This window comes from Blennius ocellaris, assembly GCF_963422515.1.
Source record: "Blennius ocellaris genome assembly, contig: SCAFFOLD_77, whole genome shotgun sequence".
NCBI classification, from domain to species: Eukaryota; Metazoa; Chordata; class Actinopteri; order Blenniiformes; family Blenniidae; genus Blennius; species Blennius ocellaris.
This window is the reverse complement of record NW_027662247.1, coordinates 170,115-187,500: the sequence shown is the minus strand read 5'-3', so window position 1 is coordinate 187,500 and position 17,386 is coordinate 170,115. Positions and strand designations below refer to the sequence as shown.

At 51.2% G+C, this 17,386-nt stretch overlaps 4 protein-coding genes across 12 annotated transcripts in view; 3 read left to right on the top strand and 1 right to left on the bottom strand.

Moving 5' to 3' along the window:
- lipt2 (lipoyl(octanoyl) transferase 2) overlaps window positions 1-1,344 on the bottom strand; it is a gene marked incomplete at its 3' end in the record, with an annotated part of 3,752 nt that extends 2,408 nt beyond the window's left edge. The window contains exons 1-2 of the mRNA XM_080521392.1: window positions 1,065-1,344; window positions 193-386 (exon numbers count right to left, since the gene is read on the bottom strand). The remainder of the gene's footprint in view (window positions 1-192; window positions 387-1,064) is intronic.
- A 1,804-nt stretch (window positions 1,345-3,148) lies between these two features.
- On the top strand, window positions 3,149-7,834 carry rnf169 (ring finger protein 169). 9 transcript variants are annotated; one of them, XM_080521411.1, is made up of 5 exons: window positions 3,149-3,455; window positions 4,324-4,385; window positions 5,700-5,800; window positions 5,870-5,957; window positions 6,801-7,834. In XM_080521411.1, the coding sequence occupies exons 1-5, from the start codon at window positions 3,155-3,157 to the stop codon at window positions 7,827-7,829; spliced, it is 1,581 nt and encodes a 526-aa protein (XP_080377537.1). In that variant the 5' UTR covers window positions 3,149-3,154; the 3' UTR covers window positions 7,830-7,834. The 9 variants fall into 9 exon arrangements, with proteins under 9 accessions (XP_080377537.1, XP_080377535.1, XP_080377534.1 ...); XM_080521409.1 differs by having other exon boundaries at window positions 5,559-5,800; XM_080521408.1 differs by having other exon boundaries at window positions 5,556-5,800.
- A 1,240-nt stretch (window positions 7,835-9,074) lies between these two features.
- Window positions 9,075-12,934, top strand: spcs2 (signal peptidase complex subunit 2). The gene is made up of 5 exons (XM_080521401.1): window positions 9,075-9,150; window positions 9,573-9,656; window positions 9,757-9,909; window positions 10,125-10,267; window positions 12,427-12,934. Exons 1-5 carry the CDS (start codon window positions 9,109-9,111, stop codon window positions 12,611-12,613), a joined length of 609 nt encoding a protein of 202 aa, XP_080377527.1. The 5' UTR covers window positions 9,075-9,108; the 3' UTR covers window positions 12,614-12,934.
- An 881-nt stretch (window positions 12,935-13,815) lies between these two features.
- On the top strand, window positions 13,816-16,733 carry LOC308147990 (uncharacterized protein; the record flags this gene model as incomplete). The annotated part of the gene is given in 6 exon segments (XM_080521391.1): window positions 13,816-14,247; window positions 14,250-14,261; window positions 14,382-14,687; window positions 14,748-14,837; window positions 14,958-15,181; window positions 16,541-16,733. Coding segments are annotated over 6 exon segments (1,257 nt in total), but the record flags the coding sequence as incomplete, so codon positions are not given.
- Between the last annotated feature and the right edge of the window lie 653 nt (window positions 16,734-17,386).

Sequence of the window (17,386 nt, the reverse complement as noted above, 5' to 3'; positions counted from 1 at the left end):
TATATCTATATATATCTATGTCTCTCTCTCTCTCTATGTCTGTCTCTCTCTCTGTCTGTCTGTCTCTCTCCTTGTCTCTCTCTCTCTCATTGTCTCTCTCTCTCTCTCTGTCTCTCTCTCTCTCTCTGTCTCTCTCTCTCTCTCTCTCTCTCTGTCTCTCTCTCTCTCTCTCTCTCAACAAACAGAACTCACCTCCTTCAGTATTACAGAAACTTCCTTACAAACTGATTCACAAGTTTCAAAAATCTCCTCCGTTTCTCCTCCTCTTCTGTGTTTCCTCCTGCCTCTCCTTCTCCCGTCAGGGCGCCGCCATGACACCTCCCACTCTTCTTCTCCGGTGTGTTAAACGGCAGTTTGCTGCCAAAGAGCTCGCGCCCCCTGTTGGTCTGGAGGAACCACATCAGAGACTCAGTCCAGAGCTCCGCTCAGCGGTTCCTGTGGTTCTGTCTCTGTCCGTCTCTCTCTCTTTATGTCTCTGTCCGTCTCTCTCTCTTTATGTCTCTGTCCGTCTCTCTCTCTCTTTATGTCTCTGTCTGTCTCTCTTTATGTCTCTGTCTGTCTCTCTCTCTTTATGTCTCTGTCTCTCTCTCTTTCTCTCTGTCTCTCTCTCTTTCTCTCTGTCTGTCTCTCTTTATGTCTCTGTCTGTCTCTCTCTTTATGTCTCTGTCTGTCTCTCTCCCTTTCTCTCTGTCTGTCTCTCTTTCTCTCTGTCTGTCTCTCTTTATGTCTCTGTCTGTCTCTCTCTCTTTATGTCTCTGTCTGTCTCTCTCTCTGTCTGTCTCTCTTTATGTCTCTGTCTGTCTGTCTCTCTTTCTCTCTGTCTGTCTCTCTTTATGTCTCTATCTGTCTCTCTCTCTTTCTCTCTGTCTGTCTCTCTTTATGTCTCTCTGTCTCTCTCTCTTTCTCTCTGTCTGTCTCTCTTTCTGTCTCTGTCTGTCTCTCTCTCTTGATGTCTCTGTCTTTTTCTGTCTCTGTCTCTCTCTCTCTTTCTGTCTCTCTCTCTTTCTGTCTCTGTCTTCTGCTCTCAGTGTGTCAATTAAACCAGTCATCCCTTGTTCTCTCACCTGTTCCTTCAATGTTCTCCTCAGAGGTTCTCCATCATCACACTGTTCTACTGCACCATCTCTATGTTTTACTCTCTTGTTAAGTGTCGAGGCTAACATTAGCACACCGTCAACCTTAGCACAATGTTAGCACACTGCTAACATTAGCACACTGCTAACCCTAGCACACTGTTAGCACACTGCTAACCCTAGCACACTGTGAACCTTAGCACACTGCTAACTCTAGCACACTGCTAGCACACTGTTAACTCTAGCACACTGCTAACCTTAGCACACTGTTAACCTGAGCACACTGCTAACCCTAGCACACTGTTAGCACACTGTTAACTCTAGCACACTGCTAACCTTAGCACACTGTTAACCTGAGCACACTGTTAGCACACTGTTAACTCCAGCACACTGTTAGCACACTGCTAACTCTAGCACACTGTTAACTCTAGCACGCTCCTAATCTTAGCACACTGTTAGCACACTGCTAACTCTAGCACACTGTTAACCTGAGCACACTGCTAACCCTAGTACACTGTTAGCACACTGTTAACTCTAGCACACTGTTAGCACACTGCTAACTCTAGCACACTGTTAACTCTAGCACACTCCTAACCTTAGCACACTGTTAGCACACTGCTAACTCTAGCACACTGTTAACCTGAGCACACTGCTAACCCTAGTACACTGTTAGCACACTGTTAACTCTAGCACACTGTTAGCACACTGTTAACTCTAGCACACTGTTAGCACACTGCTAACTCTAGCACACTGTTAACCTGAGCACACTGCTAACCCTAGCACACTGTTAGCACACTGTTAACCCTAGCACACTGTTAACCTTAGCACACTGCTAACCTTAGCACACTGTTAACCTGAGCACACTGCTAACCCTAGCACACTGTTAGCACACTGTTAACTCTAGCACACTGTTAGCACACTGTTAACTCTAGCACACTCCTAACCTTAGCACACTGCTAACCTTTGCACACTGTTAACCCTAGCACACTGCTAACCCTAGCACACTGTGAACCTTAGCACACTGCTAGCACACTGTTAACTCTAGCACACTGCTAACCTTAGCACACTATTAACCTGAGCACACTGCTAACCCTAGCACACTGTTAGCACACTGTTAACCCTAGCACACTGTGAACCTTAGCACACTGCTAACTCTAGCACACTGCTAACTCTAGCACACTGTTAACCTGAGCACACTGCTAACCCTAGCACACTGCTAGCACACTGTTAACTCTAGCACACTGTTAGCACAGTGCTAACTCTAGCACACTGTTAACTCTAGCACACTCCTAACCTTAGCACACTGTTAGCACACTGCTAACTCTAGCACACTGTTAACTCTAGCACACTGTTAGCACACTGCTAACCCTAGCACACTGTGAACCTTAGCACACTGCTAGCACACTGTTAACTCTAGCACACTGCTAACCATAGCACACTGTTAACCTGAGCACACTGCTAACCCTAGCACACTGTTAGCACACTGTTAACCCTAGCACACTGTGAACCTTAGCACACTGCTAACCCTAGCACACTGTGAACCTTAGCACACTGCTAACTCTAGCACACTGCTAACCTTAGCACACTGTTAACCTGAGCACACTGCTAACCCTAGCACACTGTTAGCACACTGCTAACTCTAGCACACTCCTAACCTTAGCACACTGTTAGCACACTGTTAACTCTAGCACACTGTTAGCACACTGCTAACTCTAGCACACTGTTAACTCTAGCACACTCCTAACCTTAGCACACTCCTAACCTTAGCACACTGCTAACCATAGCACACTGCTAACTCTGCTCGCCCCGCTCCGCTCGCCGCCTCGCAGCAAAACCTTTCTATTTGTATTGTTGTTTGTTTGTTACATTTCTTCTTCGTTGGTTTCTCATCATTTGTTTAGTTGGTAAACTTCTTGCGTTTGTTTATTCATTCATTCATTTATTTATTTGTTTCCATATCGGCCCCATCGGTTTCCTGTCGGCGCCGGGGCCGCCGAAAGTGTCCTTTCAGAATAAGATGTCAGCCTCCTTTATTGCGAAGGCGCTTCCGGTTGGCGGGTTTGTTTTGAGAAGAGTTGAAGATGGCGTCGGCGGGGTCCGCCGAGCGGCCCGGCAGCCCGGCTCGAGCCGGAGCGGGCCAGCCGCCGTCCGGGTCCCGGGCCCGGGCCCGGCCCCGGTCCCGGCCCCGGTCCCGCTCCAGGTCCGGGTCCGGGCCCCCGGAGGAGGAGCGGGCCAGTCCGGAGCCCTGCGCCCCGCCCGGCGGAGGCTCGGGCCGCGGGCCGCCGGCCGGGAGGCGCTCCGGCGGGGAGCGGCTCCGCAGGAGGAGCGATCCCGAGAGGAGCAGCAGCAGGACGGCCAGGAGGGACGCGGACGGCCGCAGAGGTCGGTGCGGGTCCGGACGGGGGGGTCCGGAGGGGGGGTCCGGAGCCGGTGAGCGGCCGCTGCAGCGCCGCCGCCCGGCGGCGGGAGACTGAAGTGACGTTAAACTGTCTTCCTGGGAACGTTCCCAAAGTTTTATAGCAGTTTGATGAAGTACGGGAGGATTACTCGTTACTCGTTACTCTAGTTACTGTTAGTCTGCTGGAGGATTACTCGTTACTCTAGTTACTGTTAGTCTGCTGGAGGATTACTCGTTACTCTAGTTACTGTTAGTCTGCTGGAGGATTACTCGTTACTCTAGTTACTGTTAGTTTGGACATGCAGTACTAGTACTCTGATAAAGTACTCCAATGCAGTAACAGTACTCTAATGCAGTAACAGTACTCTAATGCAGTACTAGTACTTTCTGGATGTAAATCTGATCAGAAGTTGAATCTATTGATGTTCCCTGGTTCTCCTCTGGTTCCTGGTTCTCCTCTGGTTCACTGGTTCTCCACTGGTTCCTGGTTCTCCTCTGGTTCGCTGGTTCTCCACTGGTTCTCTGGTTCTCCACTGGTTCCCTGGTTCTTCTCTGGTTCTCCTCTGGTTCGCTGGTTCTCCACTGGTTCCCTGGTTCTCCTCTGGTTCGCTGGTTCTCCACTGGTTCCCTGGTTCTCCTCTGGTTCCCTGGTTCTCCACTGGTTCCCTGGTTCTTCTCTGGTTCTCATCTGGTTCTCCTCTGGTTCCCTGGTTCTCCTCTGGTTCTCCTCTGGTTCCCTGGTTCTCCACTGTTTCTCTGGTTCTGCTCTGGTTCCTGGTTCTCCACTGGTTCCCTGGTTCTCCACTGGTTCTGCTCTGGTCTCACTCCGGTTCTCCTGGTTCTCCTCCTCAGAACTCTTCGTGTCTCCGGTTCTCTTCACCAAGTCTTCAGACTCGTTTCCAGGAAAATTCAAGGTGAGTCTTGAAACTTAGAACTGCTGGGACCTGCTGCCCTACTGTACTGTATGGTACTGTATGGTACCGTATAGTACTATATGGTACTGTACTGTTCTGTTCTGAATGGTACTGTATGATACCGTATGGTACTGCACTGTATGGTACCGTACTGTATGGTACTGTATGGTTCTGTATAATACTGTACTGTATGGTACCATATGGTACTGTACTGTATGGTTCTGTATGGTTCTGTATGGTACCGTATGTTACTGTACTGTATGGTATCATACTGTATGGTACCGTATGGTACTGTACTGTATGGTTCTGTATGGTACCGTATGTTACTGTACTGTATGGTATTATACTGTATGGTACCGTATGGTACTGTATGGTTCTGTATGGTTCTGTATGGTACCATATGGTACTGTACTGTATGGTACTGTACTGTATGGTTCTGTATGGTACTGTATGGTTCTGTATGGTACCGTATGTTACTGTACTGTATGGTATCATGCTGTATGGTACCGTATGGTACTGTACTGTACGGTTCTGTATGGTTCTGTATGGTACTGTATGGTTCTGTATGGTACCGTATGTTACTGTACTGTATGGTATCATACTGTATGGTACCGTATGGTACTGTATGGTTCTGTATGTTACTGTACTGTATGGTTCTGTATGGTACCGTATGGTACTGTATGGTTCTGTATGTTACTGTACTGTATGGTTCTGTATGGTACCATATGGTACTGTACTGTATGGTTCTGTATGGTACTGTATGGTACCGTATGCTACTGTACTGTATGGTATCATACTGTATGGCACTGTATGGTACCGTATAGTACTATATGGTACTGTACTGTTCTGTTCTGAATGGTACCGTATGGTACTGTACTGTATGGTACTGTACTGTATGGTACTGTACTGTATGGTACCATATGGTACTGTACTATATGGTACCGTATGGTACTGTAGTGAACGGTACCGTACGGTATGGTACCTTACAGTATGGTATGGTATGGTACCGTACGGTACGGTATGGTACTGTTGTGTATGGTATGGTACCGTATGGTACTGCACGGTATGGTACTGTATGGTACGGTACTGCATTTTATAGTACCGTATGGTACCATACAGTGCAGACGGGGCGCCTTGCCCGGTACGGTCTTTAGCGGTCGCGTGTGGCAGCAGGTGGAGGAGCGAGAGGAGACGAGGAGGAGGGCGGAGTTTGGGGGGTCGCAGGGCGAGGAGGCGCCGGTGAGTGTCGGCCAATCACAGCCCAGGACCCCCGGAGGGGGCGTGGCCTTGACGCTGCGCCGGCGTTGTGTTCAGGGCGTCCTGTCGGACTCGGAGAACGAGGAACCCATCAGCCGGAGGATCAGGAACATCTCGGCCTTCATCCGGAGAACCAAGAACTCCTCGCTGCTCGCCGCGTGAGTCCCCGCCCCCTGGCCCTGCCCCCTGGCCCCGCCCCCTCTGACCTCTGACCTCTGTCTCCCCAGGGGCTGCCAGCGGAGCCGCAGCTGCACCGACCCGGTGGAGGACCGCGGGGCCAAGCTGAAGGCGCCGCCGGCGGCCATGATGGAGCGGGTACGTTAGCATCGGGCGTCGTTTCCACGACGACCAGCCCAGTCACTGAAAACACCCTTCTGCACATGCTCAGTAGAGCCAGTCACAACAAAGCTTCCTGCCCGGAAACTCCCAAGTCCAGGTATTCTCCTGGAATTGGTGCTTTTATTTTGACAGTCACCGTGAAAACAATCCAACTAGTTTTATTTTGATATTTTGTTTTATTTTCATTTTTTGTTTTATTTTCATTTTTTGTTTTATTTAGTTTTTTAGTTGTATGTTGATATTTAGTTTTACTTTAGTTTGATTTAGATTTTTGCTTTATTTAGATTTTTAGTTTTATTTTGATATTTAGTTTTATTTTGATATTTAGTTTTATTTAGATTTTTAGTTTTATTTTGATATTTAGTTCTATTTTGATATTTAGTTTTATTTTGATATTTAGTTTTATTTAGATTTTTAGTTTTATTTTGATATTTAGTTCTATTTAGATTTTTAGTTTTATTTTGATATTTAATTATATTTTGATATTTATTTTTATTTTGATATTTATTTTGACATGGAGTTTTATTTTGACATTGAGTTTTATTTTGATATTTATTTTGACATGGAGTTTTATTTTGATATTTATTTTGACATGGAGTTTTAATTTGACATTGAGTTTTATTTTGATATTTATTTTGACATGGAGTTTTATTTTGACATTGAGTTTTATTTTGATATTTATTTTGACATGGAGTTTTATTTAGATTTTTAGGTTGTATTTAGTTTTATTTTGACATTGAGTTTTATTTGGATATTTATTTTGACATGGAGTTTTATTTTGAGTTTTATTGTGACATGGACTTTTATTTTGGTATTCAGTTCAGCCTGTGTCCTCAGGCGGGGATCGGCCACAGCTTCGCCGCCGGCATCCTGCTGTCGTCGGAGAACAGCCGCTCCGCCTCGGCGCCCAGCGAGGCTCCGGAGCGCCGTCCGGCCTGGCGGGCGGTGCTAACCCCGTCCACGCCGCCGGCGCCGCCGCGGCCGGAGCGCTCCGTCAGCCCCGAGAGCAACGACAGCATCTCGGAGGAGCTCAACCACTTCAAGCCCATCGTGTGCTCGCCCTGCACGCCGCCCAAGCGCCTGGCGGACGGCCGCCTGCTGGAGGCCGCCGTGGTCAAGTCCACGCCGCGCAACCTGACGCGCGGCCTCCAGAGGGCCACCAGCTACGAGGCTAGCCCCGCCGTGCTGCAGAAGTGGCGGCAGATCGAGCTGGACCGGCAGAGCCTGGCGGTCAGCTCCAGGGCCACGCTGACCAGCCCCGTGGCCGGGCCCGCCACCGTCGCCGCGGGGCCACGCCCCTCCGCCAACAAGCGGCGGCTGCTGTTCGAGGCGCCGGACGCCGACGGCTTCCACAAGCAGTCGGTGAAGATCCGCGTCCCCGCCGTCCGCTACGGCGGCGGCGCCGGCGATGCTGCCGCCCCGCCGCGGGAGCCCGGCGGCGACGAGCCCGGCGGCGGCGGCGGCGGCGTTGTGGGGGCGCTGTTCGGCCGCCGCCGGTCGTTCTCGCCGCTGTCCAAGAACTCCGGCTTCCAGCTGTGTAAGCTCACGGGCTCGCAGGGCGGCGGTGGCGGTAGCATCAGCAACCAGTCTACCTCCAGGAAGGGCAGGAAGAAGAAGCAGAAGACCAAACACCTGGACGCCGCCGCCCAGGACGCCCGGCGGCGGCAGCAGCAGGAGCGGCGGGACCGGGCGCTCGCCCTCCGGCTGCAGAGACAGTTCGACCTGGAGAACCGCAGCGCCCCCCGCAGGCGCAGCCCCGACGCCTACTGCCTGCGCTCCTGGGTGGCCAATCACGGCCGCAGGAGGCGTGGCCTCAGGAGCTCCCGGCGAATCGCCAAGAAGCTGTGAGGGCCGGCGCCGGACACCACCGAGACCAGGATGAATGTTTTTCTACCGAACCGTCACCAGCACGCCGCCGCTTAAAGGTACAGGCTCACAAACCACCGCGGGGCTCCCCTCAGTAACAGGGGGCGGAGCCTCAGCAGGAGCTCCTCCCCTCAGTAACAGGGGGCGGAGCCTCAGCAGGAGCTCCTCCCCTCAGTAACAGGGGGCGGAGCCTCACTCTGCTGCTTCCTGGATCCTCCCCCACGGTGTTTCTCAGCCCCGCCCACATTTTAACCGTACTCTCAGTGGGGCGGAGCCACAGGGTGGGCCGTCCCTCACCCTCCCACCTCGCTCTGGTACTGACTGATGTGGATCTGGTGGCTCCTGGACCTCCACCTGGACCACCTCCTGGACCATGGTGAGGACGCCACGTCTCCATGGAGACGGTGTGAATGGGACTTGAACCAGATCTTCAAACACTGATGGATCAGACTTACCGAGTCCGGGTTCTGGTGGTTCTGGTGGTTCTGGTGGTTCTGGGTCAGACCCGGTGGAGCTGAACTGATTATTCACAATAAAATGTCCTGAAATGTTTCTCTGGGTCACCTGCTTGTTTTTTCACCGCCTGGAGGCGCCCTGGGTCCCGGTCCTGGTCCTGGTCCCAGTCATTGTCCTGGTCCCAGTCCCGGTCATTGTCCTGGTCCCAGTCCCGGTCAAATGTCCATTTTCAGTCCAACAGCTTGGTCCAGTACAGACGTGTGGTTCTAGGTTCTAGAGTCTAGAAAACAGAGAAGCGGTCCATTTAAAGGTTCTTGCAGCAATATTGGACCGGTCCGGTCCCAGGACGAACCTGGACCGTCCTGGTCCCGGAAGTACTTTAATTCCCATGTATTTATACTGTAAACATCTTTGTATTGCTTCACTTATTTACTGATAAATAACAACACGTGGTGTTTGGTTCCTTCATTATCGACCGTCCTGCAGCCTGTCCTCTGGACCCTCCGCAGGGAGGACACTTGTCTTCATAGGACACTTGTCCTGGGGCGTAGGGCGTCCCTACTTCCGGTTTTACTGTATTAGTTGTACACAACATGACTGTAGTACTTTGTACTGCTGAAGCAGAACGTGTGAATCCGCTGCTCTCCGCCACTCGCATCGAGTTTATTCTCTGTTTAGGATTCTAAATGTCCCGACACGACTGCGCGGTATGACGCGCAAAGGAAGTGACGTCATCAGCCCAGCCAATCAGCAGCGTCCAGATCACGGCTACGTGTCGGGACCGGAAGTAGCAGAAGAAGAAACGATGGCTGCAGCGAGGAACGGGAAGAGCGGCCTGCTGGAGAAAGTGAGTTTCTCTGTTTCCACCTCTTCTCCTCCGTGAAGATGAACGTCTCTCTCTCTCCCTCATCCCCCTCTCCTCTCCTCCCCGGCGGTTCCCGCGGGCGCAGCCGCACTTCGCTCCTTCCTGTTAGCGCCCAGGCTAATGCTAACTGAGAATTAGTGCAAATTAAAGTAACGTTCGTGTGTGTGTGTGTGTGTGTGTGTGTGTGTGTGTGTGTGTGTGTGTGTGTGTGTGTGTGTGTGTGTGTGTGTGTGTGTGTGTGTGTGTGTGTGTGTGTGTGTGTGTGTGTGTGTGTGTGTGTGTGTGTGTGTGTGTGTGTGTGCGTGCGTGCGTGCGTGCGTGCGCGCGCGCGCGCGCGCGTGTGTAGAGCTCTTCAGGTGTGTGTAGAGCTCTTCAGGTGTGTGACCTTCAGGTGTGTGTTGCAGTGGAGGATCGATGAGAAGCCGGTGAAGATCGACAAGTGGGACGGAGCGGCGGTGAAGAACTCGCTGGACGACGCCGCCAAGAAGGTGACGGAGGTTGAGTGTCGGGGTGACGGAGCCCCCCCGGGGTGACTCTGCCCCCCCAGGTGAGCTACATCAGGTGTCCCCCCCCCCCCCCCCCCCCCAGGTGCTGCTGGAGAAGTACGGCTACGTGGAGAACTTCAGCCTGGTGGACGGACGTCTCCTGATCTGCACCGTCTCCTGTCTCTTCGCCATGGTGGCTCTGGTCTGGGACTTCCTCCACCCTTTCCCCGAGTCCAGACCCGTCCTGGCCTGCTGCGTCGTCTCATATCCTCCACCTGCTGCCTCCACCTGTCCTACCTCCACCTGCTGCCTCCACCTGTCCTACCTCCACCTGTCCTGTCTCCACCTGTCCTACCTCCACCTGTCCTGCCTCCACCTGTCCTACCTCCACCTGTCCTGTCTCCACCTGTCCTGCCTCCACCTCTCCTGTCTCCACCTCTCCCCTCCTCCACCCGTGGTGCTCCTTGACAGGCCTCCACCTACTTCCTGATGATGGGGGTTCTGACTCTGTACACGTCGTACCAGGAGAAGAACATCTTCCTGGTGGCTCTGCAGAGAGACCCTGCTGGTCTGGACCCGGACCAGCTGTGGCAGCTGTCGTCCTCCCTCAAACGGTAGCTACACCTACACCGCCACTGCTACACCGCCACTGCTACGGAGCTACACCGTCACTGAAACACCTACACCGTCACTGAAACACCTACACCGCTACGGAGCTACACCACCACTGCTACACCTACACCGCTACGGAGCTACACCGTCACTGAAACACCTACACCGCTATGGAGCTACACCGCCACTGCTACGGAGCTACACCGTCACTGAAACACCTACACCGCTACGGAGCTACACCACCACTGCTACACCTACACCGCTACGGAGCTACACCACCACTGCTACACCTACACCGCTACGGAGCTACACCGTCACTGAAACACCTACACCGCTACGGAGCTACACCACCACTGCTACGGAGCTACACCGTCACTGAAACACCTACACCGCTACGGAGCTACACCGTCACTGAAACACCTACACCGCTACGGAGCTACACCGTCACTGAAACACCTACACCGCTACGGAGCTACACCACCACTGCTACACCTACACCGCTACGGAGCTACACCGCCACTGCTACACTGCCACTGCTACACCATCACTGCTACACCGCTACGGAGCTACACCGTCACTGAAACACCTACACCGCTACGGAGCTACACCACCACTGCTACGGAGCTACACCGTCACTGAAACACCTACACTGCTACGGAGCTACACCGTCACTGAAACACCTACACCGCTACGGAGCTACACCACCACTGCTACGGAGCTACACCACCACTGCTACACCTACACCGCTACGGAGCTACACCGTCACTGAAACACCTACACCGCTACGGAGCTACACCACCACTGCTACGGAGCTACACCGTCACTGAAACACCTACACCGCTACGGAGCTACACCGCCACTGCTACACTGCCACTCCTACACCATCACTGCTACACCGCTACGGAGCTACACCGTCACTGAAACACCTACACCGCTACGGAGCTACACCACCACTGCTACGGAGCTACACCGTCACTGAAACACCTACACTGCTACGGAGCTACACCACCACTGCTACGGAGCTACACCGTCACTGAAACACCTACACTGCTACGGAGCTACACCGTCACTGAAACACCTACACTGCTACGGAGCTACACCACCACTGCTACACCGCTACGGAGCTACACCACCACTGCTACACCTACACCGCTACGGAGCTACACCGTCACTGAAACACCTACACCGCTACGGAGCTACACCACCACTGCTACACCTACACTGCTACGGAGCTACACCGTCACTGAAACACCTACACCGCTACGGAGCTACACCACCACTGCTACACCTACACTGCTACGGAGCTACACCACCACTGCTACACCTACACCGCTACGGAGCTACACCGTCACTGAAACACCTACACCGCTACGGAGCTACACCACCACTGCTACGGAGCTACACCGTCACTGAAACACCTACACCGCTACGGAGCTACACCGCCACTGCTACACTGCCACTCCTACACCATCACTGCTACACCGCTACGGAGCTACACCGTCACTGAAACACCTACACCGCTACGGAGCTACACCACCACTGCTACGGAGCTACACCGTCACTGAAACACCTACACTGCTACGGAGCTACACCACCACTGCTACACCTACACCGCTACGGAGCTACACCGCCACTGCTACACTGCCACTGCTACACCATCACTGCTACACCGCCACTGCTACATCGCTACATCGCTAATGCTAACTTCCTGCCATGCTGCAGGTTCGATGACCAGTACTCCCTGAGGGTGTGGTGCTAACCATGCTAACGCTAACTTCCTGCCAGGTTCGATGACCAGTACTCTGAGGGTGTGGTGCTAACCATGCTAATGCTAACTTCCTGCCAGGTTCGATGACCAGTACTCTCTGAGGGTGTGGTGCTAACCATGCTAATGCTAACTTCCTGCCAGGTTCGATGACCAGTACTCCCTGAGGGTGTGGTGCTAACCATGCTAATGCTAACTTCCTGCCAGATTCGATGACCAGTAATCCCTGAGGGTGTGGTGCTAACCATGCTAATGCTAACTTCCTGCCAGGTTCGATGACTAGTACTCCCTGAGGGTGTGGTGCTAACCATGCTAATGCTAACTTCCTGCCAGGTTCGATGACTAGTACTCCCTGAGGGTGTGGTGCTAACCATGCTAATGCTAACTTCCTGCCAGGTTCGATGACCAGTACTCCCTGAGGGTGTCCTTCACTGACGGAGCGTCCCGGTCCTCCAGGGAGGCGGAGTTCACCCGGTCGGTCTCCACCTTCTTCGACCAGCAGGGGGCGCTGGTGATGGACCAGTTTGAGAAGGACGTGTCCAGACTGCACGACACGCTGGCCAGGGACAAGAAGAACAAGTGACCCCCCCCCAGAACCACCTGAAGCCTCTGATTGGTCCACTGTCAGTGTACAGGAGGGGGAGGGGCCACCTACCCCCTCCAGATGTTATACCCCCCCCCCCCCCCGGTGTTCTTCACTAGTCGCTAAAGGAAGGTTGGACAGTTCACAGGTCAGAATTAGAGAGTGGGTGGAGCCAGGTGACCAGGTCAAACAGACCCCCCCCAGCTGTTACCTCCCCCCCACTTCACCACAGCTTCATAGTTATTTGAGGTGTTTCTTTCTGTTTTACTTTTGATTTCAAATTACAAGTTTTCCTGTGACCATCAGTCGCCCCTTTGCCCTCCTCGGGGGGGGGGGGGGGGGGGGGGGGGGGTTAGACCAGTCTGGTCTAACCGCCCCCCCCCCCCCCCCCCCCCCCCCCCGAGGTGAGGTGAGACTCAGTCTTGTTCAGTCGGAGGAGAAATGTTGAACCGACGTTTGTTTTTTTATTGTTTCAAAGTATTAAAATAGTTTCCAGAGACCAGAGTCCTAGTCTTCATTCAGTCCAGACCAGGACCTGCAGGACCAGGTCCTCAGTGAGAGGTAAGAGGTTCTGGCCTGAGCCACCAGGGGGAGCTACTGTCCTGCTGGAACCTTCATCAGTGAGGAGGAGGAGTTTCACACTCACACATACACACACACACTCAAACTCAAACTCACACACACTCACACTCATAAACTCACACACACACACTCATACACACACACTCAAACTCGCACACACACACACACACGCTCAAACACACTCAAACTCACACGCACGCACTCAAACACACACACGCACTCAAACACACACACACACACATACACACACACTCAAACTCACACACACACTCAAACTCACACACTCACACACTCACACACACACAAACTCACACACACACTCATACATTCACACACACACTCATACACTCACACGCACACACACACACTCAAACACACACACACACAAACTCGCGCACACACACACTCAAACTCACACACACACACAAACTCGCGCACACACACACTCAAACACACACACACACACACTCAAACTCACACACTCAAACTCGCACGCACACACTCATACGCTCAAACACTCAAACTCGCACACACACACACACGCTTAAACACACGCACACACTCAAACTCACACACACACACGCACTCAAACACACACACACACACACTCATACACACACACACACACTCAAACTCACACACACACTCAAATTCACACACAGACACACTCAAACTCACACACACACACTCAAACTCACACACACACACACACTCAAACTCACACACACACACACACTCAAACACACACACACTCAAACTCACACACACTCAAACTCACACACACTCATACACTCACACGCACACACACACACTCATACACTCACACACACACTCAAACTCACACACACAAACACTCATACACTCACACACACTCAAACTCAAACACACACACTCAAACACACACACACACTCAAACTCACACACACACACTCATACACCCACACACTCAAACTCACACACACACACACTCAAACTCACACACACACACACTCAAACTCACACACACACACTCACACACACACACTTATACACTCATACACTCACACACGCACTCATACACACACACACACACTCAAACTCACACACACTCAAACTCACACACACTCACTCAAACTCACACACACACACACTCAAACTCACACACACACACTCAAACTCACACACACACACACTCAAACTCACTCACACACACACACACTCATACACTCACACACTCAAACTCACTCACACACACACACACACACACACACACTCATACACTCACACTCATACACACACACACTCAAACTCACACACACACACTCAAACTCACACACTCAAACTCACACACACACACTCACACACACACACTTATACACTCATACACTCACACACGCACTCATACACACACACACACACACACACTCAAACTCACACACACTCAAACACACACACTCACTCAAACTCACACACACACACTCAAACTCACACACACACACACACTCACACACACACACACACACTCAAACTCACACACACACACTCATACACTCACACACTCAAACTCACTCACACACACACACACACACTCATACACTCACACACTCAAACTCACTCACACACACACACACACACACACACTCATACACTCACACTCATACACACACACACTCAAACTCACACACACACACTCAAACTCTCACACACACACTCCAACTCTCACACACTCAAACTCTCACACACTCAAACTCTCACACACTCTAACTCCCCCACACAAACTCACACACACACTCAAACTCACACACACACTCAAACTCACACACACACTCAAACTCACACACACACTCATACACTCACACACACACACACACACACACACACACTCATACACTCACACACTCAAACGCACTCACACACACACACACACACACACACACACACACACACACACATACACTCACACACTCAAACGCACTCACACACACACACACACACACACACACACACACTCACACTCACACTCACACTCACACACACTCACCAAACTCACACACACACTCAAACTCACACACACACACACACTCAAACTCACACACACACTCAAACTCTCACACACACCAAACTCACACACACACTCAAACTCACACACATACACACACTCAAACTCACACACACACACTCAAACTCAAACACACACACACTCAAACTCACACACACATTCAAACTCACACACACACACACACACACACACACACACTCAAACTCATACACACACACACACTCAAACTCACACACACACTCAAACTCACACACACACCAAACTCACACACACACTCAAACTCTCACACACACACTCAAACTCTCACACACACACTCAAACACACACACACACTCAAACTCACACATACACACACACTCAAACTCACACACACACCAAACTCACACACACACACACACACACACTCAAACTCATACACACACACACACTCATACACACACACACACTCAAACTCACACACACACTCAAACTCACACACACACCAAACTCACACACACACTCAAACTCTCACACACACACTCAAACTCTCACACACACACTCAACACACACACACACTCAAACTCACACACACACACACACTCAAACTCACACACACACCAAACTCACACACACACTCAAACTCACACACACACACACACACTCAAACTCACACACACACACTCAAACACACACACACTCAAACTCACACACACACCAAACACACACACACACTCAAACTCTCACACACACACCAAACTCACACACACACTCAAACTCACACACACACACGCAAACTCTCACACACACACGCTCAAACTCTCACACACACTCAAACTCTCACACACACACTCAAACTCACACACACACTCAAACTCTCACACACTCAAACTCACACACACTCAAACTCACACACACACACTCAATCTCTCACACACACACACTCAAACTCTCACACACACTCAAACTCTCACACACTCAAACTCACACACACACACACACACTCAAACTCACACACACACACTCAAACTCACACACACACACACACACACACTCAAACTCACACACACACTCAAACTCTCACACACTCAAACTCACACACACACACACTCAAACTCACACACACACTCAAACTCTCACACACTCAAACTCACACACACACACACACTCAAACTCTCACACACACTCAAACTCACACACACACTCAAACTCTCACACACACACTCCAACTCTCACACACTCAAACTCTCACACACTCAAACTCCCCCACACAAACTCACACACACACTCAAACTCACACACACACTCAAACTCACACACACACTCAAACTCACACACACACACACACACACACACACACACACACACACACACACACACACACACACACACACACACACACACACACACACTCATACACTCACACACTCAAACGCACTCACACACACACACACACACACACACACACACACACACACACACACACACACACACACACAGACTCATACACTCACACTCACACACACACACACTCAAACTCACAAACTCACACACACACACTCACCAAACTCACACACACACTCAAACTCACACACACACACACACACTCAAACTCACACACACACTCAAACTCTCACACACACCAAACTCACACACACACTCAAACTCACACACACATTCAAACTCACACACACACACACACACACACACACTCAAACTCACACACACACACACACACTCAAACTCACACACACACCAAACTCACACACACACTCAAACTCTCACACACACACTCAAACTCTCACACACACACTCAAACACACACACACACTCAAACTCACACACACACACACTCAAACTCACACACACACCAAACTCACACACACACTCAAACTCACACACACACACACACACACACTCAAACTCACACACACACACTCAAACTCACACACACACTCAAACTCACACACACCAAACACACACACACACACTCAAACTCTCACACACACACTCAAACTCTCACACACACCAAACTCACACACACACTCAAACTCACACACACACACGCAAACTCTCACACACACACTCAAACTCTCACACACACACTCAAACTCTCACACACACACTCAAACTCACACACACACTCAAACTCTCACACACTCAAACTCACACACAC

Coding starts and splice junctions, on each gene's coding strand:
- rnf169 (XM_080521403.1), top strand. CDS start 3,894: ATGTTCCCTGGTTCTCCTCTGGTTCCTGGTTCTCCTCTGGTTCACTGG. Junction 4,386..5,555: donor CGTTTCCAGGAAAATTCAAG/GTGAGTCTTGAA, acceptor CGCGTGTGGCAG/CAGGTGGAGGAGCGAGAGGA. Junction 5,801..5,869: donor AACTCCTCGCTGCTCGCCGC/GTGAGTCCCCGC, acceptor CTGTCTCCCCAG/GGGCTGCCAGCGGAGCCGCA.
- spcs2 (XM_080521401.1), top strand. CDS start 9,109: ATGGCTGCAGCGAGGAACGGGAAGAGCGGCCTGCTGGAGAAA. Junction 9,151..9,572: donor AGAGCGGCCTGCTGGAGAAA/GTGAGTTTCTCT, acceptor TGTGTGTTGCAG/TGGAGGATCGATGAGAAGCC. Junction 9,657..9,756: donor TGGACGACGCCGCCAAGAAG/GTGACGGAGGTT, acceptor CCCCCCCCCCAG/GTGCTGCTGGAGAAGTACGG.